The following is a 22,428-nucleotide window of genomic DNA, read 5'->3' on the forward strand; positions in this document are numbered from 1 at the left end:
CTATTTACATAAAAGTCCAACTTTACAGATTTCAGCAATGGTTGCACCAGAAATCAAAGTCCTTGGCCCACATGCAACCACTTTATGACAATAATACAACAAGAATCGTTTTTTTTACCTATCATCTGTGCTATCGTTTTTTCATATTCAGAAACAATTTTCCTAAAATAAAAATAAAAAAGGAGGCATCATTGATTTTTCATAATCTCTCAAAATGTACAAGAAATGAGAAAGCGCAATTGACATATTAAACAGATCATTGACAAACTCAGTTGTGAACATAAAACGGATTACCAAATAGTCCATCAAAAATTGGTTTCCTCCACGTGAAAAGAAGGATTTGCACTTGTTTACACCTTAATCTGCACCATTTGCTCCTTCTGGTAAACCTCACATAACATGATATGCCAAGGGAGAGAAGCACTGGTGCAGATCATGAAATGACCCGCCTGCAACATGCGGAAGCAGCGGGGCACTTACATAGGGCCGAATAGCTTCATTCTTTTCACACAGTAAATGCATTAGATAAGGAGATAAAGTTGCATATATTTACAAGCTACATACATTTTAATGACTGATTCAGACATAGCCTTTTGAAAACATGTGAACAACCAAGTTATGAATGAAAATTGACACGCTTACAAACTAAAATAAATCTAGCATGAAATTACATGGAACAACCTCTTAATAATAAGCTTTTTGACATCAAGGTCTTGGCCCTTTTATAATTATAATTGTTCATTTATAAGGCGCATAATAGCAATGAGTCGTTTCTAAGCTCAGGATCGGTATTCGAACCTGTGTTGCGCTGCGTTGTCTTGCTTCCAAGACAAACGCGTTGCCTCGGAGCTATCCTTCCTCACCTCCTTTTAATTTTACTGTACCAGTTTGACCGTTGCATTCCCTTACCCTTGGTTAACAACAACATTCCCTTTAACACACAGCCTGTTTTCGACTACGTCACTCTTGGCTCAGGCTTGGCAGTCACAGAAGTAACATTCTGGGGTTTGACCAACAGTACAGAGATGCCAAGGCAAATCAGCTACTAAAACACCATCCAGGTGTTCCTCCCTCACTGGTCCACACGCAGGAACTGGATCCAATAGCGATGGCCTTGTCCTGGCCACCTGGATGACAGATCCTGGGGGACTAGCCAGGGAGACACCGTCACGTTTCTCAGTGTCCAAGTGTCTTTATCTCCCTCACTGGAATGGAAGGGACAATTCCATTGATTCAGGTCTTTACAAGAGGGCGGCAACAAATAGGGGTCAGACACCAAGCCATCCACTTTAAAAGTGCCCTGCATATGATTGCCCTGTTCAACTCCCATATAACCAACAAACATTTGGGACTTTGGAGTAAAGGGAGGTGGTCTAAGACCCTGGCTTGGGCATTCCTTGTTCCCAAAGGAGGTGGCCACCCCCAGTGGGATCCCGCTTTCCTGTCCCCTAGGGAGTGTATTGCCCAGTCCCATAGGGGGCAGATCCCCCTTGGGGAGAATGGACAAATTCCCTGGAATTGTAACATAGTGCACAACTATATTAATGGCAATATATATGCAATTTCATTGGGGTGAGAACACACATTACACTGTACCTCATTTCCAGAACCTCTTGCCTGCTATCTTCGTATCGATGCTTCCATCCCTGGGCTTCGATTTCTTTCACTATTATCTAGACGGGGTCCAAAACATTGAGAGATTTCATGAACAATGAATAAGGACCTATGAAAGGGCTTGCAACCACATTTTCATTCTTCAAATGCAATCCCACCTCTTGCCCACTTCTCACCATGTCTATTAGTGGACAATAGAAGTGATTAACATCAATCACACTCGTAGGGAAACAGTTTGCCTCAATTAGAAAAAATCTGTTGTTCCTGATTGGCCATTGACTTTGGATTCCCCAGTCAATATTTTCTAATTGCTGATTTTATTTTGATCCCCAAACAAAGATAACTGAATCATGGTCTGCTTTTTTATTAAAGAGGATAGTGAGTAAATCCATTCATAGTGCAATTCATTTACAATCAGCTTGTGCAGACTTTTATAAAGTTAAAATCAGGAGGTTAAAAACATGACATGTTAGAAGAAGTAGAAAAGGGGGAAGATGGAAGGAGTACAGTAGGAATGAGAAGGAAGATGAGCATCAGAAAAACATACATTGGGAGCGGGGAGAGCAACCAAAGAAAGGTCAGAGGCCGCAGACGCAGCAGACAGGTTTCCATGAAGAGGAAATCCTCAGGTCAGGACTTTTCTACTGTACATCCATGATAGCGCTGGAAAGTCTCACTCGCTACATTTAGATTTCTTTCAGTATTTTTTTCTTCAGAGTTTTTTGTTCGTTTTTATTTGGAAATGTTTCAATCAATTTATCTTACATCCTTTGATCTGTTCCCTGGCTTTCCATCATTGGACGATGCATGTTCCAGGAAGCGGGGCAGAAGAATAAAATATGGTAGGGGCAGTCTATGTTCCACTCCCAAGTGTATGTAGAAGAATCCTAGGTTTCATCTCACTCCCTTTTGCATTGTTTGTTTCGAGAATATGCCAGATAAATGCATTTCCCACATTTTCTATGATAACAAAATATAATTGTGCATGACCATTTTCCCCCAAGATGCCTTCTCAGGAGGGCTTATTTCAGTGTGGTCATTCACACACCCCACTTTGCTGAATACACCTTTTTTATTTTTTAGAGAGATTGCTTTTGGAGCTGCAAGACAAACACTCTCATCCGGCCAAGTCTCATCACTTGGGTTTCAGTTTTTGATCATCGGAGGTCAAAGCCAGGCTTGTTCGTGGAACTCCACCTAGCACTCTTGAAGCAGAATTATTTTATTGTTTAATAGGCTGATTTTCGTTTGATATAGATTCTTTTGGTTCAAAACCATGGTTAACTTCAGCCAGTGCCACTGTGGGTGTTTGAAGGAGATTTGGGACCTTTCACCAGAAGTGTCTTTGAGAAAGATATGGAAGTTCACAGACAGGCCCCTAGGCTCTAAAATTCTGGCCCATCAGACATGAAATGTTCCCTCATCTTTTTCCCCAAAAGATTGACCTCCATTATGCCAATTGCCATGCCCAGACTAGACTATGCGAATTCCATATACCTAGGCGCTCTGTCATACCAACTTAAACTCCAAAGAGTCCAAAACTCCTGCTTGCTCTTGGACAAAGAGACCACATCTCACCTGCTCTCCGCACCCTCCACTGACTTCCCATTAGTTGAAGAGCCACTTTCAAAATCCTATGCATCACACACCGAGCAGTGCACAAGTCTGGCCCATCATACCTCCAAGAGAAGACTATATGCTACCGCCCATCACGCACCCTAAGGTCAAGCATGCCCCTCCTACTAGTGATCCCAGCCTCCAACTCAGCTAGACTGGGAGGGTCAGCTTTCTCAACCTTGGCACCAACCGTATGGGAGTCGCTACCTCCCCGTATTCGTCACACTCAGGATTACATGGCCTTCCGTAAAGCAGTAAAAACATGGCACTTCCCGAATCCATGAACGATCCGCTCAAGGCCATAAATCAATCAATCCACAATGACCAAAGTTCAGTGAGAACAAGAACAAGCACTAACCTGAAACATAACATGTGAGCCATGGAATACCGCTAACCAATAAATAAACTCTCTCACCCTGGAAAAGCAGGGCAGTCATGACACGGAAATCGGCCCAGAGATCGATACATTTCCTGCCTTCTGCAGCTAAAAGTTACACACACCGAACTCAGCCTCCAAAGTATTGCTGGTGCTATTGTATCTATAGAGGCGACCCCTAGCCAGGAATAATAACGAACAACCCTGCACCGGCATGACAGAAAAAAGTATGCTTGGCCAAACGCTCTCAAGAGATCATATAGAACCTCAAAACACTCACCAAGCCAGCCTAAAATTCTATAAAGGAACACGAAATAGGCCCCCTGAGGCCAACTCCAGAGTGAAATCCATTACCATGAACCCCCAGTGCATGCTCCCCCGGCGCACCGAGCTCCGTAACCATCCCATATAATGATGCCTCCCACCGGTACCCGCATACACTCATTCCTACCATTATGCTCACACACCACTTTACACCAAGAAACAATAGAACGTAGTTACACCCCTCAATGAATTGGGCCTAACTGCACACATACCCACATCGCTCATATAACACCTCAACAATCTGGTAGAACGCAGCTATACCCCACAAACAAATCAGCCTAGCAGCACACAATCTCTTGCACATGCACCACGGCAGCCAGAATGCAGATTTGGAGATCACCCTCCATACTGCGTACTTAACACTGATCTCTCACATCCACCATATTACACTTAGCATTAGAACGCAGCCAACATGTGCAACCTGCACCAGCTGCACCCATACCAAGTGCACCCAAGCACTATATGATGCATTACTCTCTCAACCGATACGGACCACGGTTCCAGAGGGCGTTCAACCCACAGCGCTTTGAGATAATACCAATGGTACATTCTGCGCTATACAAATGCACTATAACATAACATAACTTCACCCATGATGACTCGCTCCACACTGCATGTTGAACTTCTTTTGTATATTCTAGGGCATCTTAGGACTCAACTTACAGCTAGATCTACTTCTCAAAACACAAACTAAATGCGATGGTTCCAACCAGAGACTAAGGATGTACGGTTGCCAATCAAACTCTGCAGCGTTACCATAGAAAGACCTACATGCAATGTCTCAGGACAAGAGGCTAACACCCCTCCCTGCGTGCCTTGTCAAACCCAGGCAGAGGGGACATGCAATCTGAATGAGGGTACAGGTAACAAAATCACCCCTGCATCAGATGGGTGACAGATGTCCTGTATTAAGAAGTTAACTGGCCAGGGACACATTTTCGGAAGTTCTATATAGTCGGTTTATCACTTCTAAAGCGTTAATGCCATCATGCATGTGCATGTCAGGCTCACGGCACATGACAAGACAATACGTTTTTGTACAATTAACATAAAATCAATTGGAAGTTATTAACAAGATATGATTATTAGTTGATGGGTGGTCATTATTTTGGAAAACAAATTAAAAAAAAGCCAAACTAAAAAGCACAAAGAGCCATCACCGCTCCTTCTCAGACATATACCTCTCCCAATGTTACTCAGAGTTCAAGATTAACTTCAACCTCGCCTGCTTGCAAGTAAAGAGTATTATTCCTCGCCAAGTGACTACTTACTCCATGAAAGGCCTATCATCCTAAGACTTGCCCATCCCCAGCCTTACCTCGGGTAACCAGTGAACAAATGAGCAATTGGAAAGCAATGGTAAGAAGTGGCCACAAGGTGACATGCATAATAATTTATATCCTGAAAAAAGTGATATACGTTAAAAAACAGGATTGGGCATCACTGACGGAGCAAAGTTCATGGAAGGCGCGTATTGGATATTGTTGGAAATTGCTATACTTGAAAGAACCGGTCTGGTAAACTGTGTCCCAGCACTGGACACTGAAGGTCAGAAATGTGTAGATTTCTAAAGCACTATATTATTTAGAATGGTCATCGGATAAAGAGACACTACCCCGGGGCGTACTAACGCTTGACTGTAGACCATTAGGTTGAGAGATGGAAGAGTGAGGATGGCTCGCATTGCGCTTAGTTGAGTGGAGACCAGTGGGGTTAGCCAGGATGCTAAATTTCATTGGCTGATTACAAACATGCAATGACATTCAGGGAGTGGTCACTCCTCTAGGAGGCGCTCTAGAGTGATCCTTCCGCGCAAAGAATCCACTCATGTTGAGTCTTGAAAATAAGAGGAGGACTAAAAATGAAGTTTAAGGGCTTGCAAAAGATCGAATTCTGTGACAATGATTGGTACATGAACTCAAGGGCAGGCCTATGAAAATGGTTAAAAGGGGCGGGGGTGAACAAAGAGTGAGTTTGCAACCCACACCCACTACTATCAAGTACAACGCTCATCATCAAAGGATGCCGGCTTCTGTAATTCAACCTGCACAAGGCGTTTGCTGTGATCGCGATCTCACCTGTGAGAACAGATCTGGGATCCACGTGTTCATTTGTGTTAGATGCCATTCAATACGTAAACGCAGCCTTTACTCATCAGGTTAGCAGAAACAATCATGGTCACAGGCAACTGGTTAGGCTTCACTTTACACTGGTGACACAGTACAACAGAAGACTAAATCCCCCTGGATAAAAAGGATTGGTGTCCAGAACAGCGCGTTGTAGTGGTGTGGAGCCAGAGACCATTACGAGATCCAGACTGAGGAAGGCATCTGAAATCCGTCCATCCGTTCTCAAGGCTGCAATCCGTAACCAGTTAGGCGGCAAAAAGAGTCCAACCACAACTATACACAGAAAAAGCCTTCCGCTGAACAGGATGCCAGTGTTGTCTTGACACCAATGCATGCACATTACAACACTGTACAGCAACCAGGTCGCTCGCGCCACAGGTTTGTCCACTATCTTGTTAGCCGTGTACACAAATCATACTCATGGTACCCACAGCTACTCATAATCCAGACATTGGAAAATGGCATCTTGCAAATGACAATGCACTGAGAGATGTACAGGATGGAGTCTGCTGATGCAGCATTCTCTACCTCTTGAGATGGGTGAGCTGTCTACTCAACAGATGTGCATGAAGAATGCACGCAGCAACTCCCTCTATTGGCACCATGCGCTGCATCATCAAGACGAATTGTATTACTTTAGACATTTGTTGGTGATTTTTAAGGTGCACAATAGCCCACACAGCTTCTGGGAACCTCCCATTGCAACAACACGGTCCACCGCCACAAAGCCACCATCAAAACACCATACACCATCGCCAGGCCTCAGGCATCATCCAACGGCGCACCACAGATTATGAAATGGGCATGTGATGAGCATGGAAGGGAGGGAGAAGAGGTGGCATCATGGCGCATGGGTCCTTGCCACACAGACGCATGAGGCGGCATCCCCAAACGTACAGGAGTGAGTAAGGCATTTACCTCTTCTCTTATTAAAGAGAGGACCGCTGTCTTGTCTGACTCGCTGAGGCGGATCCCATATGGTGGGCCCTCTGTCCCGCATCCTCCGTTTATGGCAGCGGGCCCTATAGGCTTGGTAGCACAGACGTCCCCTGAAGGCCGCCCATCAACACTCTGCAGAGAGAATAATCACTCTTTACTTTTCCGATTTCAAACTACTTCTTTTCAATAAAATCAAAATCTTCTGGTATTTAGTGCCCTTTCCTTTTTATAGCAGTCGTTGGGGGACATTTCAGTGTAAAAGAGTGTGCTAAATTAGCGTTAAAAGAAATGGGTACACAGTCAGAGTGTGTGTAAGATCCTCTGAGCATGATTCATTTACTGTCTCAATGCGGCAGGGATCCAGCGGGTGTGGAGCAGAGGGTATTTGGAGTGCTCCGAACTACACGTTTAAAAGAAAAAGCGTGGGATAGAGGAGCAGAGGCGTAGACACCGTAGGACCTGAGCGGGCATGGCCCACCCAAAATCTGTGAATGCCTACTCATCAGCTTTGTGTGGGCATTTGCAGATGTTAAAGTCACTGCAGTGGTCCAACTACCTTAGCTTCAGGTCCCACTTGTTAGACAATCCTGGCTACGCCTCTGTAGAGGAGTTGGAAACAGTAAAATACTGGCACACTACTCTGCTTGGGGGCAACAGTGGGCACACTGGCGAGCTGGTCTTATCTACAGCCAGAGACTTGCTGAAACACTGCAACTGGAAGGACACTTGGAAGGAACTGATGGAAGTCCAGCATGTCTGTTGAGATGCAGACCGGTTTTGCACGGACAGCCAGAACATGGCTGCATTTTGATAGCGGTTCCCAGTAAAATAGCTCATGGAATTGAGTGCACGTGTCAGACTTCTGTGCTCAGCCGGCAGAACATCTCTTCTAATCTCTATGGTGACAACTTGGCCTTCAGCCAGGTTGATAAATGGAGTACCTTTAAAATGGGCCATAGTTGCGCTTATTATATCCAGCATGAAGTGCTCCCTAAAAATGAGATATTCTGACTTGGCCCAACTCATAGTGATACATATATATTTTATTTTTTTCACAAAAAGCTGCACACATTGCAATCGGTGACTCTGTAAACTGGTGTGCAGAGAGGTCTATCTACTTTATTGTGACCACACAAAATTGACCTCTATACTAAAAACGACAACTAAAGGATAGAAGGCAGACTGGGCGTAAGTGAAATACTTGCACCAGCTCGTCCCCACCTCTAAAAGAGTGACTCCATGGCAGGGTTCGAAACTCAGGGGAGCTGGGAGCTATTCAGCTCTCAGCGGCAACGTGTTCACCCTGGAAGCAAGACGACACGAAGCAACACAGGTTCAATCTCCGGGTCCGCGCTTAGAAACCTCTGGGTATTTAGGCGCATTATAAATACGCAACTAAGACAAAAAAAAAAACAATTATTAAACTGAAAATCAAACAATTCCTGTAACAGCGCATCGATGCCCGCAGGCTGTGTGAGTGCTTTAAAAATGCAAATAAATAATTAAATAGAAGAGCCGGGCCAGATTGACACCAACAGCCACCAGATGCTAGGTTTACCTCCCCAGACCAACTGATGCCGAACAAACACACCTGTGCATTTGAGAGAATGTATACATAACCATTAGACCACGTCTAGATGGCATTTAAAGCATAAGGGATAATAATAAACAAACTAAGTTTGCATCTTTTGGGCAAGTTAGATTTGCTGAACGCTATGCACTAGCTCCTCGCTGCCCAGTGGTAGATCTTTGCCAATTGTATATGCCAGCCGCCCAGGAGCTTGTTTGAGATCTTTGCTTCTCTATTCAAAATGTCGATCCCTGCACTGGGAGCTGGGAAATGTTCCGACACATGGGTAGGTGACCATTCCCACCCCCCCCCTCTGGAATGTAACAATGAGAGCGCCAGCGTGTACAGCGGAACTGGAATTGGGGTCTGAATTAACCATTGTGATATTGGGTCACGTTTTATTCTGCTTTATTCACAGTAGAGGAATCACACAGGGCACGATATGAAATGTTAAATGGGTTCAAAGTGTTTTTTGAAGGGCAGTGATTAAGACAACTCATCCACAAGTGGTTTGTGTTTTGTGCAATAGCAGAACAATAATATGCAAAGTGCACGTGGAGGCGCATTTCGGCGCTTACTCGGCACCCCAGTGGTTGTGCCTATACTGTTGTCTCAGAAAAATAGATATTTCGTGAACACCTTCACATAAGTTCCCAATCTGAGAATCCGAAGACAGGGACCTATTTACTATTACCTGGTAGTGGTGCCCTTAGAGAGCTCCCCCTTGTTCTAACACAATTCGCACAGACATGACGTGCACCTAAATCTGCAGTGATGATGTGTGGCCAAAGTAGGATGAGGCCAGAACATGTCTGGGATGCTTGTGGTCTCGTGCAGAAGGGATGTGACCCAGCAGTTCAGACTGGACTTCCCATTTTGGGGTGGGACCAAGCCTGATTTGCATACAGTCTTTCCCCCTTCTGTAATGGCTTTGCAGGAGAAGAACGTTGGTTTGGAGGATGGCCTAGAGCGACGCCAGAGGCTAGGATTAACCACAAAACTCCCAGCCATCAGCTCTTTTGTTTTGCAAAGTAGGATAAACCACTATGCGTAGTAGAGGGTTTTGTGTCTCATTCCGAGGGAGAAGTCCCAATGCTGCTGTTTGCCACCGACTGTAGAAAGCCAGCCTATATATGAGGCTACGGAGTCGTCCCTACAATGGATGCCACTGTCTTTCACCAGAACAGCCTGAGTGAGTGGAAAGAACGGTATTACCCAAATTGGTCGTTTACAATTGTTCGAATGAACAATTGACCGAATTTAAAGGGTCACAATTGACCTTTTCACAATTGACCATATATATATATATATATATATATATATATATATATATATATATATATATATAGGTTTTGGGGGGTTTGGCGTTGGGTGGGGGGTTGTGGGGAGTTTCCCCCCACATATATGGTACAATTGACCATCACAATTCGGTCAATTGTGAAAAGGTCAATTGTCATTCGAGCAGTTGTAACACGATCAATTCGTATACAACCGAAAGAACCTACAGGGATTTAAAACTCTTTTTATATACGGCAGAGAAACAACTTAATTTGAAACAATTCACAACAGGCTACTCCACTCTTGGTGGCGTTATCCTTATAAGAGGGTCTTTACTTAAGGGGTGGGACAAGGTTCTTGACTTGTGGGGACAGCAGATCCCTGGGGAGATGATCGGGATCTCGTTCTCCTGCTGCAGATTCTGCTGGTTCCGTGTACGCACCTACAGGGGGCGGTGAGTTGGTGTCAGCCTTTCATTCCCTGCTATGGCTCGCTGAGTGGACATGAATCCACCTGGCTTTGCCTTTGTAGAGTTTGAAGTCCTCAAGACGCAGATGATGTAGACTTGAGGGAAATCCAGTAACCCGTGGAGCCTGGGTTTGCGGGCAGTTGCCCACTGGCAGCCCCTAGATCTCTGGGTGTGGCTGGCATCCAGCAACAGGTGGCTTTGATCCTGCTGACCAGTGATGCGATTGTGGCAAGATGGGGTATTATGCTTTTGACTACCACAGCTTCTGTGATGGCCTCAAGTATAGTGCCAGGTCCAGGGGTCACGCATTTGAAACTAGCCGGGTGTGGCTTGGCATGTGGGGCTTCATGGGCAGCACTGAATATGCGCTTACCCCCCATTACTTATCTGGGTTTGCTTGCTTTTTTCATGTAAAATGCTTATTCCAAAATTATGCTTTTTTTGCTTCAATTTCCATTGTTTGTAAATAGAAACATATCAGTATTAGTTAATTATTGTAAAGGCATGTTTCTCGGTCTACCCACCCTCAGGGCACCCAGACTGCTGCACGTACCATCAACAATGACCTTATTACTCAACCCAGCAGGTGCGAGAGCAGACCACAATGGCTTATATCTCTTTATTGGCTACCTGTCCTCCAAAGGATCAACTCCAAGGTGCTGGGCGTTACTCGGATCGTTTTTTTTGTATCCAGTGGTCTGCAATGTGGAGGTCTCAGGTTTGTAGAACTACAACTCCTATAATCCCGCTCACTTGACTATGCTGGTCATGGCTGATGGGAGCTGGTCCAAAACCTTTTGAGGGACAAAGGTTGCAGACACCCTGCTGTACAGGAATCTTAACATGACATACATCTAATTGAGGTATCAGAAAATGTACACCCTATGGTTTTTTCTGTTGCTAAAATGTCCTTAAAAGTCCTAAAACAACCATATAGTGATTAAGTCAGAAGAAGCAGTGGAGACACACTGAGCTTCTTGCACACCACACCACTGGCAAAGACAAGAAGCGTCATCTCCTAGTGACCAGTAGACAGTCGCACCCTCCACAAGGAAACACCTTCAATAAGTATGGACATCTTTCACCAGGCCTCTCCATCCACGGGATGTGCTGCCTCCTCTCTGAGCTCTGACCACCTACTTCTGGGTTTCTGCTGCTGTATATTCCAGACCTGTCCTTTTCTCCATTGTATTAAGTATTGTACGTGAGGCTCGCACCTCTCCCTCACTGTAACACACGAGCTATACGAATGCCACGGCTATTAGCAATCGATCACTTTAAGCACATCATCCTGCTCGCCCCGACAAAATGTAGTTATCCGTCTGGTGAAGCCCCCGGGAGAGGGTGTGCATTGCCCTACTTCTGCTTTACTAATGCCCTTGTGCGGATTACAGGGGTTCAGGCTGTGCCAGTAAGCTTCTGCTGCTGACTGCGCTAATCGCATTGTCATCTGCTGCGCTAACCCGGTAGCGCGAAGGCCGGATAATAAGAAGCCCATCATGTGAATGAAGAAAAGCAAGACATCGCACCAGTACATAATCTTACATAATCAAGCTGTGCTGCAGTGCAGGCCTTCTCAGGGCATTAGTGGCCCTCGCAGGGCATGAACTACAGATTTAGATTTACAGTTACAGTGTATTTTTTTTTGGTAAACAACTTTTTATTGGGATTGTTCAAACACTGGTGCATTCGCCAGAAATCAAGAGACATCAACAAACTGTATCTTTCCAATAATGGTAAATAGGTGTCGGCGCCCCCCCCCCCACCCTGTCTTCCAGTATCCCCACCCTTTCCCAGTTCTTCCCAGAAAGTCCACCTTTGCCCTTGTTCAGATTCCATATAGTCTCCCGCCCCCTAGCTTAACTATTTCCCCCTCCTCGGCAACCTGCCACCACACCCCTCAATTCCAGCATCCCCAGATTTTTGCATGCTTCGGCAAGCACAGCTTCTGTGCTTGATCACTACCTGGTCCCACCTCTTAACCACGTCCATTCCTGATCTCCATGCTGCAATTGTTGGGGGGGAGAGGGGTGTCCGCCTCAACTATTTTTGAGCTATGTCCCTTTTGGCCACAATACATGCAATCTTAAGGAAGTTTCTTTCATATCTGTCAAAGTCTTCCTCACCCCATATTCTCAGAATTGCTCCCCCTGAATCTAGGCGTATAGATCTCTCCCGGGCCTCCCTGACCTCCTGCTGCACCTTCCCCCAGTATCTTTGCAGGTTTGGGCAGTGCCATATCATGTGGATGAAGGTACCCCTGTGGGTTTCACATTTAGGGCAGCTGTCATCCTCCACCCTGCCCATCTTCCTTAGCCTCTAAATGGCGTAGTATATTCTGTGCAAATACTTAAATTGTATCAGCCTAAATTGGGCTGCTATCGCCACTTCTCTTCGACATTCTAGTGCCTCCCTCCATTCTTCCTCCTCTGTATCCCCTAGGTCCATGTCCCATCCCCCCCTCAGATCGTGCAATGGCACAATTGCATGGTTACTTAAAGCTCGATAGAGGGCAGAGACCCAGTTCCCCTGTGTATTGTATTTTATTTTATTGAAGGTTTAAGTCACATTTAACATCAACTTTGGACGGGGTCCGGAACATGACACCCCAGTCCATCAGGATAATTAAATGACTTCAAGTCGTTTTTTTCCCTCCCTCGTTTCTTCCCCCTCCCTCCCTAGCCCCATTTGGTACAACTTTTTCCCCCCTTCACCGAACACCACTTAAGACCTTTAGCCACATTGGGCCTCATTACAAGTTTGCCGGTCCGGAAACAACGGTACCAGTAAGCTTGCTGGTATGCTTGTTTCCGGACCAGCAAACTACGAGTTCTGCGAGCGGGTGTCTTTCAGCCCTGCAGTGGCTCCATTCATGAATGGTGCCGCTGCATCCGTCCTCCCCATTCCCATTGAGTTCAATGGGACTCGAATGGGAATGGGTAGTAACATTTTCCGGTGCCCGGCAATGAAGAATTACCGGGACCGCCAGGGCTGTAATGCCCCAGTAAGTCCCCATTGCCGGGCGCTGGGAAAAAAATGACTCTGGCGGCAGCCGTGCCGTTTTTACCGGCACGGCTACCACCGGACTGATAATGAGGCCCATTGACTCATTAACTGTTAAATCCCATGGCTACTAGCCTCCTATTTGGTAGCACATTTTCGGAGTCAATTGATATGAGTCCCCGAGTCCCTTGTGCACTTGGTTGACTCGCCACCACCCCTCCGGATCCCCCCACTCGTGCCACCCGTTCAGGTGCATACAGTTTATGGGTCCGGACCCATATATTTTGCCATGAATTCAGCTCATTCAATCTCCAGAAGGCCTGCCAGTCCTTGGAGCTCGCTGTGATTCCTTCCATGGTATATACATTTTTTGGTACATTGGTCCATTCCCTTTTACTCAGAGGTTGCACAGTTTTCCATTTCATAGCTATACATGCCCATGCGGCCAACAACGCTGCCGCCGTTTTCGGGAGTCTTGTGTATTCCCCATCCTTTTCCTCCATACAAAACAAGACCAACATGGGTGATTTGAATCGGGCTATACCATCTAGATCTTTAATCCAACCCAGGACCTCGTCCCAGAGGATGTGTACCCTCGGGCACCCCCACCACATATGCCTGTAGTCGGCTCTCTCCTCACATACTCTCCAACCTACAAGGCTTGAATTTTGGAACATTTGAGAGTCTGACTGGGTCATAATACCACCTGTGGAGTACCTTAATGGAGTGGAGTCTGTATTGGCAGGAGATTGATGTCTGAGTCGCACCCCTGCAGAGTCTCTCCCAGAGGTCCGGGTCAATATTGGTTCCTAAAGGTCCCATTCCCATTGACCCCACAATTTCTCTGTGGAGTCACTGCTCGACCCAACCAAGGCCCTGTACATTTCCGAAATCAACCCCCTCATTTCTGTCCTTTTATCTAGGAGTGCTTCGAAGGGTGTGAGGTCCCTCTGTATCTTTTCCTTGAGATCCGTATCTTTGAAGATCCCTTTTAGCTGTAGATAAGAGAATACCAATAGCTTGGCTGTTCCGAGCGCTTCCTCTAGCTCGATTATGGTGATAAAGTTACCCTCTATCCGTGATCAACCTGCATTTGTACCAATCAATTTCAAAAGTGATGGAGAACAGGAATCCCAACCTGTATCTGACCCCTTTCTCATTTAACCACTTGGTGAGGGGTGAGAAAAGCCTTTTTTTGGTGAGGGTGAGTGAGGATAAATCCTGAAAGACTGATCTTCGCTGAACCATATAGCACTGGGCCCTTTTTCTGTGTTCTTTTAAGGATCTTGAGTTTGTCCCCATAGTGATTAAAACGATGAGGACTGACAGGCAACCTCCAGCTGTGCCTCACGCCCTGTGGATCCGCTCAATATTTGCCTCATCTATTGTGTCGTTGTCAAAGATGAGTTGTGATTTTGTACAGGGCTCTCCAAGTCTTTCTCAGTCTTTACCTCTTCGTCCGGGGTCCCAAAAATTCAGAGGTTGTTGCGCCTTTCACGATTTTCAAGGTCATCCATTTTTAGCATAATGGCCTCTTCTCTCCTCTCCACCTATGAAAGACGCACATCCATTTGAGTCTCCAAAGTGTCAAGGGAGGACTGGTTGTGCTCCACCTCCTCTAATCTTTCCTCCATCTTGTCAATCCTTTGGGTAATTTTGTTGACCGTGCCCCCAATGTCTGCTCTCATATTCCTAATCTCTTCCATTAGTGCCACTACATCCTTTTTGGTTGCGGCTCATTCCTCATCGACCACAGACATGGTGTTCCATCTGCCTGCTCCCCCTTCGGTTGTTCTTGGGTTGTATTCAAAGTTGTCGATTTGGATCTTTCGTCCATGTGACGCCTCACTCTTCAGCCTGTGCACTTGTGCGTGGGTAGTGTCCCTGCCAGTGCTAACTGGTGACTTTATCCACCTCTGGTGAGGGGACTGTCAGGGCGTCAATGGGCTCTGGGTCCTCGTTGTGAGTTTGGTCTCTGGTATCCTCTTAGGCTTGTCAACCTGGGCAGACTCCTTAATATCACTTTGCCCAGGGCAGGCTGTCACTTCAGTTTGTGGGTCGTAGGGTCCCTCACATGCCTGGGCCACCACCTTGCGGACTGGGGTCTTCTGTACGGGTCTGGCCTACCCAAACTTCCCTAACACTCTTCCAGGTGGGGAGGCAGGCACATGCACCTGAATAGGGGGCCCACACATCCCTGTTCTTCTTCTGGTATCGTGACCCTGCTGGTCTCCCCAGTGCTCCACCGAGCTTCCCCGGGCCTCTGACCCGGCTACAGGGACCCCAGTTCCCTCAACCTGGTGTGGCGGGCCAGGGCACAACTCTGTCACCTCTATGTTTCCCAGACTACACCTCCTGTGTAGCGGGCCCCAGGGAGCTACCTCTCCCACTTCTGCCGGGGCCCGGGGGTCCCGTGTGCGTCCTCGGGGTCGGTCTCCTTAATCCCTCGCTCTCAGGGGCAGACAGCCTGAGTTAGCCTTCCGGTAATCCTGTCGGCGCGTCTGGGGTTCTGGGGTCCTGGGTGTTTGGCACTATTTCCAGGTGTGGGTCCAGGCTAAGCGAGGGCCTGGGCAGGGCATACAGGGGGTGGGGGCTCTCTCCCAACTCTTTGTGGCCTTGTCTCCTAATAGGTGCTACAGTGGGGCTCTGGAGAGTCTGGGGCCCCAGTTGCATCCCCCAGCCTTTGGGCACCAGCCCTGTGAGATATGGGAGCCCGGAATGGGCAGCAGGGGGGAGGGCTAACCCACCTCTTTGTGGCTCTGCTGGTCGCTCCTCCTGCTACGCAGGTCTCTCCCCAGGCTGGGTGGCTTCACTCCCTCACTGTGCACTTCGTTTGTGTGGGTGCTGGCCCTGAGGGGTGCAGGGCCCCGAAATGGGCAGCAGAGGGAGGTCTCTCCGTCTCCTTACAGCGTTGCTGGTCCCTTCCCCGGCTCCTCAGGCCTCTACATGGGCTTGGTGGCCTCTATCCCTCACTGTGCTCCACGTCCTGGGTGGGACGGTGCACTTTCAATTTCGCCCGTTGTTTCGTCGCAGCCGTGCTCTGCGGTTACTTTGCAGTTCTATCCTGCTGTTTCACCCTCCAAGGGGGGGGTTCTCCTCTCTACCTGGGCGCAGGGTTAATCCGGAGGGGGGTAAAAAGTGGGGGCTAGCTTCAATTTTCAGAGCCGCTGTGGGAGAGATGCGCTTTCAGGGACCTTCCATCAGTGCGCCCCCTGGTGGTCTCGTATTGTATTTTTTTAATAGCTCTATCTGCTATCCTTGTGTGGTTTGCTGTGCAATGCTAAATTGTTCAAGAAGGCAGGCCACGTGCTGCAATAGCAACCCCTTCTGCAACACATATCTGAGAGGGCGAATTACTCACCTGGAAAGAAAGCGTGTATCCAGACTGACTACCTATCACGTGACCCAGAATAAGATGGCACAGAAACATGGCAGAGCCTTTTCAGGGTCCACCACCATGTTTGTGTATCATGTTATTCTGGGTCAGGTGGTATGTCAATTATTTGTTTGAGAGACCGTCCCGAGGCAGGGTCCCACTTCTTTAGTTGAGTGCCCACAATCCTGTGCGGCGGTTTCTGCTCTGGGTTACAATCAATGGGTGTGTTTCGCTGGGAAGGAAGCCTCACTCTTTCCAGCACAGCTCATTCTTCTTTCTTAGATGCTCCAAACGCTTTCAGTGGGCCGTGTTAGTCTCCAACGAGTGCTCCCAAGCCAGGGCTCCTTCAGCCCTCCACTAATAGGCACTCGAGTACAATTTCTCCTGCACACAGCTTGCAGTTCACAATCTGAATGCATGTAGGGAAATTGAACAGAGCACTCTGTTGAAGGATAAGGCCTGAATGTTCAAGCTGTCTATGGGTATTTATGGCTTGTGGGTTGCAGGCATGTCACTTTTAGGGTGAGGTAAATGACAAATGAAATGAACACCAAGCTCAGTGTACCTTGCGTGATCAGAAAGGCGGCATGCTTGAATTACTATCACAGTCCTATTTGTCGAATTAGTGGTCATTCTTATGTTCCCAAAATGTACTTCGGTTTCATGCAAAGCAGCCAGCCTCCTTACATTCTAAGCTGGCCGCGGCACAGAAGCATAGTCACTCATGGCCCTGTGCTCAGAGAGGCCATGTGCATACAAGCTGATGTGTTTTGTAGAGGGGCTGTGCTGCTTCCAGACATGAGGCTCTTATTACACTGCCTGTACCTGGCGACTGCTGGTACTGTCTCCTCCCAACCCCCCTTTAAGGCCGAGATAAATCCTCCCGCCATTAGACCGGTCACAGCAGTGACAGCGAATACTTAAATATATCTTGGTTAAGGATCACATTTAAAGGGGACTCCTCATAAGAGACAGCTCATTCAAGTAACCATTGTCTTCTAGGAGACATTAAGGTTCCATGATAAAACTGCATCCAGGGCATGTTTATGCTGAAAGCAGACAGAAAGCACAATTTAGCTATGCAAATCTAGGTCTTCAGTCAAGTCAATGAAAATATGTCACACAAACATGTTTTAAACCCCCTTAATTTTCAAGTGAGCTCATTTGACACATTAAAGCATTATTTTTCTAGCATTTCTCATTTTCTGCACACCATATATGAAGCATGCCACTAACGTGATATCCAACACAACCGAGTTACCTTTTCACAAATTATATTCTCTTGTGAGTAAGTCTCCAAATTAGATTTAGAAAAACCCCAGACAATGGGCCTCATTACGACCCTGGCGGAAATCGCGGTGCAAAATGCACCATGGAGCACGGCGGAAAGCTGCCGATAGCGCCATGGGGGTTGGCGGATTTTCCGCCCCATTCCGACCTTGGCGGGGCGGTAAATCCCCATCCCCCATTTTACCCTTCCCCATTCCCATTTTTGTCCCATAGGGTATAATGGGAGTGGGGAAGGCGTTAATTACGCCACCGTTAAATACGGTGGCGTAATTAACAACAAGGTCCCGTAGCGCCATGGATTTCTCCGCCCGGAAAAACCAGGCGGAAAACGCTCCATGGCGCTACGGGAACTCGTAGTAGGGCGGACGGGTCCGCCGCGAATAACGCTGGCGTAAACCCACTCCGCCAGGGTCGTAATGAGGCCCAATGTGTTTTGTCTCTTGCTGAATGGCATTCTGAATTTTGCAGTCTTCCACTCAAAATGTGGAAAAAAACGACACAGTCACACTCCATTTCCCCAACATATTTCTGTAAGGAATTTATATATTTGAGTAATTTATTATGATGTGTACTTTTCAAGATCACTCCATAAAAACAGAATACTGTTCAAAGGCAATATGTGGGTGACAGGGGGTAAGTGAGGAGCGGGCACATGAGTCATGGTGATTCACCAATCATGTGGGAAGAGTTTGCTGACCTGGAGAGTTTGTTTTCCCTGATCCCTGACCTGTGTGCAGATTTTGCTAACATCCGAATCCCATGAAATTGCTTACTTTCACTGCTTCAATACCTCCTAAGTAAATAAGCATACTTCTATCACGCTAAGGCAATCCGGCATTAGCACCATTTTGCCCTGTGTTCCCCTGCCCCGATTCATGTCCTGATGTACTTGGAACCTCGTCACGACAAGAGACATCTGTTAGGTATGCAGTATTGCTTTGAGATTGATTTTGCAGTCAAATGAATCCTCATCAGCAGCTTCACGTGGTACGGTATCACAGGTTTTGTTATCTTAGACCGCTGTAACAGTGATCACCACCCACTTTCGATGACTTGGTTTTTGGCTGCAAATGCGGCCTCTACTACTTCCCTGCTCTTCCTGGTTCAACTGGAAAAATGTACAAAGGGGCGAGTCCTTCGTTGGTGACTGGATCTAGCAATAGACTGTATGAGGGAGATCATGAACCGAAATAAGGGCACTGCTATGACCTGTCTAAGTTCTAATGCTCCCCAAAAGATCCTGGTGGCCTTCTCTTCTTTTATTACATCTTGTGGGAATTATTTAGAACTAATAACCGGAAAGAGCCTCACCAGTGGGATAATGGCAACAGCTGGTTCTCAGCTGAATGTAAGAGCAAAAAGAACGCTCTATTCTTTTGAAGGCAAACTGCCTGGATACGGCAACATTAAGGCACAGACCTGCTGAATACAAACACGCTTTAGCTGTATGAAAATGAGAGATCACTAATTGTCACTGGGATGCTTTATGTAAGGACGCAATTCGTAATGACAACAACAGTTTTTGGAGGATCATTGCTAAAAATTCATCCTGTCTAGATTCGGGCTCTTGCGACGTACCGGAAGTGCACATTGCTGCACAAGTCTGGGTCAATAATGACTCCACACTTTACATCATTGGGAGTAGCAGTAGTAAGGTCATGCATGCTGATTTTGATAGCATGACTCTGGAGTTCTTTTCCATTGAAGAAGTCAACACAGTCATCGGTCGACAGAAATATTTTAAGCACCAGGGGCGGATGGAGTTCCAAACGATATCTTTCATTCTTGCCTACAGCTCTAGACACCTTTTCTTACCCAGGTCTTTAATGCAATGTTGCCTACAGGCTCCTTCCTTGTGAGCTGGAAAATAGGTACCATTGTCACATTTTTAAAAAGGGGGACAAATTGCTCCCTACCTCCTACTGCCCAATCACACTCTTGGCGGAACAACTCAATTATTCTCAGATGTCATTATGAGGAGATTAGAGGAATGGGCCCTTAATAATATTTTATCTGACTCAAGTGCCATGTAGACCGGAAATGGGGACGGCCAATCAGTCTACTAATCTTTACCCCATTGTATCCAAGTATGTCACAATCTTGAGGTCTCCTGTCTACGTGAAATTTATGGATCTCAGTTTTGGACCACGTGGATAGAAACCTCCTTTAGAGTTCCTTGGATGGAATTGGGGGACCCTCTACCACTGTTACAAGTCCTGGAACTTCTCCACGAGGATTGCTGTGTGTGTGGATTGCGGTGTGTGTGTTCGGTACAGCAGCAGCAACGGTGAGGTTAGTGACAGCACAGAGGTGAGCAAGGGTGTCAGTTACGGCTGTGTGCTGGCCCCATTGCTTTATAACTTGTATGTCAACCATCTTCTGTTCTTGGAGCAATTGGATGCTACTATTGCACTGTGTGAGGGGAGAAAGCTGCCAGTTCAGAGATACGCAGACAATGCCGATCTGTTTACGAGAACACAAAAGTCCCTACAAATATTAGTGGAAAGTTACGTGAACTATGACCCATTTGGGACTTAAGGTTAACAAAGAAAAATGCTTTGTTTTGTGTTTTTCAATTGCCAGGCAGCATGACCCAAGGGTCTATTTATGAGATTGTAAAGTGGCCCTCTGTAAGAGGTTTGAACATTTGGGGGGCATTTTTAACAGCCGGCTTACTTGGAAGGAACCTATTAAGGCTAGATGATCAGAAATGAATCAGGCCCGCAGGCTGCCCTTTCAGATTTACTAAAAACCAGCATAATCTGTCAGTGCCATATATGCTAACAGCCTACAAAGCAAAAGGGGTGTGTGTAGGTACCTGTGGCAGTGAACCTTGGGGTGTGGGCAAATTTGTCTGGATTTAATCTTAGGAAAATGGTTTCCTTTGTAGGTGCCTACATCAACTGCAGCCTATAGGACACATCTTGAGAATGGTCGGACTTTCATTACTGGCACTCTAAGGCTAAAACCTGTCCTTTTTTGGTATTCCTTATGGTGCTCTGAGGCAAACTGTCTAACCAAATCCTTGCTGAAACACATCTTATCCTTGGGCAACCATGATGGGATCGAGTGGCTAGCATGCATCAGGCGGACCTTAGGATCTGTGGGTTTGGGTTCCTATTTCAATAATCCTGCTAGCATTAGTACCGGTGCCATCTCAACACTAAAAACACTGCCCTTGGGGAATTAGGCCAGTAACAGGGAGGACTTTTGTTCTCACAGGTCCCCTGAACACCTGTACTTCCCACTTTCTCCCCCCTTAGGTGGCACAGCCCCCTATCTGAATTTCATTATGAATCCACATCATAGGTCTCTACTGACCAGAGCAAGGTTTCATGCAACACATGTCAACGCAGTTACCAGCGACTGGGATGCACTTCTCCACACCCGCGCAACCTGTCTCTGTGGAGCTGCTGAAACCCTCGAGACTCTCTACGATTTCTTGAGGGGGTCTGGCTACAGGCAGTAGCGCCCCGCTTTTTTATTACTTCCATCATTGAGAGATGCAAACGGTGCATTGAAATGTGCCTGCTTTCTAGACTCAGCCTGGAGCAGAATAGCAAAACTTGAAGGGCCTATTTCATGATTTGGTGTGCTACTGATGCATTTATTGATATTTATCTTGCAAATGTGCGTTTTAATATTTGGTGTCTCATGTTTTTATTATGTTTTTACCATGCTTTCATTAATGTGTTTTTATGGATTGCAATATATCAAAAATAAACAATTTATAGTAGTTCATAGTCACCTCACACTGTCCACTACCCCAAAAAGACAGCGAGGGATTGAAGAGGGGGGGTCTTCCGTTCACTGCAGAAGACAGCAAGCGGTTGTGGAGGGCTTTCAGTTCTCTGCAGAAAGCTGCGAGGGATTGAAGAGGAGGGTTTACAGTTCTTTGCAGAAGATAGCGAGGGATTGACAAGGAGGGTGTTCAGTTCTCTGCAGAAGGCTGCGAGGGATTGAAGAGGAGGGTCTACAGTTCTTTGCAGAAGATAGCGAGGGATTGAAGAGGAGGGTTTTCAGTTATCTGCAGAAGGCTGCGAGGGATTGAAGAGGAGGGTTTACAGTTCTTTGCAGAAGATAGCGAGGGATTGACGAGGGGGCGGGGGGGTTAGTTCATCAGGCCACCCTGCCAGCTAAAGTATGCATCCAACTACATTTGGTTACCCCTTGGTCAGTAAAATACTGTGCACCCAACAGCAACTTTGCAATCACTGTGCGATCTTCTAAAAACCTTTGTGGTTCTTATACAAGCCGTAGGAATTTCCATTATACAGGGCTAGTGTACATCCCCCGAAGCATTGCGACTCAGGGCTGTTTTAAGTATTTTAGAATTTGTATTTCTTAGAGAGAGGGGGAAGAGTTATTTCACCAGAAACTTTATAAAAGTATCCTATCAGAATGGAAGAATCTCATGGAAGGGTGCCTTACCCTGCTAGGTGG

The 22,428-nt window shown here is 46.6% G+C and overlaps 1 protein-coding gene across 8 annotated transcripts in view; it reads right to left on the reverse strand.

Annotated features, from left to right (window-relative positions):
- TACC1 (transforming acidic coiled-coil containing protein 1) overlaps positions 1-22,428 on the reverse strand; it is an 868,514-nt gene that overhangs the window by 27,115 nt on the left and 818,971 nt on the right. For 6 of the 8 annotated variants that reach the window (XM_069617927.1, XM_069617926.1, XM_069617922.1 and 3 more), the window contains 3 exons: positions 6,979-7,131; positions 1,597-1,673; positions 119-162 (listed from right to left, as the gene is read on the reverse strand). In XM_069617927.1, the coding sequence (XP_069474028.1) occupies positions 119-162; positions 1,597-1,673; positions 6,979-7,131 (274 nt within the window). The remainder of the gene's footprint in view (positions 1-118; positions 163-1,596; positions 1,674-6,978; positions 7,132-22,428) is intronic. The other 2 variants (XM_069617924.1, XM_069617925.1) reach the window with 1 other exon arrangement.

The sequence above is a fragment of the Ambystoma mexicanum genome, chromosome 10 (assembly GCF_040938575.1).
Source record: "Ambystoma mexicanum isolate Mex_15411 chromosome 10, UKY_AmexF1_1, whole genome shotgun sequence".
Classification (NCBI taxonomy): Eukaryota; Metazoa; Chordata; class Amphibia; order Caudata; family Ambystomatidae; genus Ambystoma; species Ambystoma mexicanum.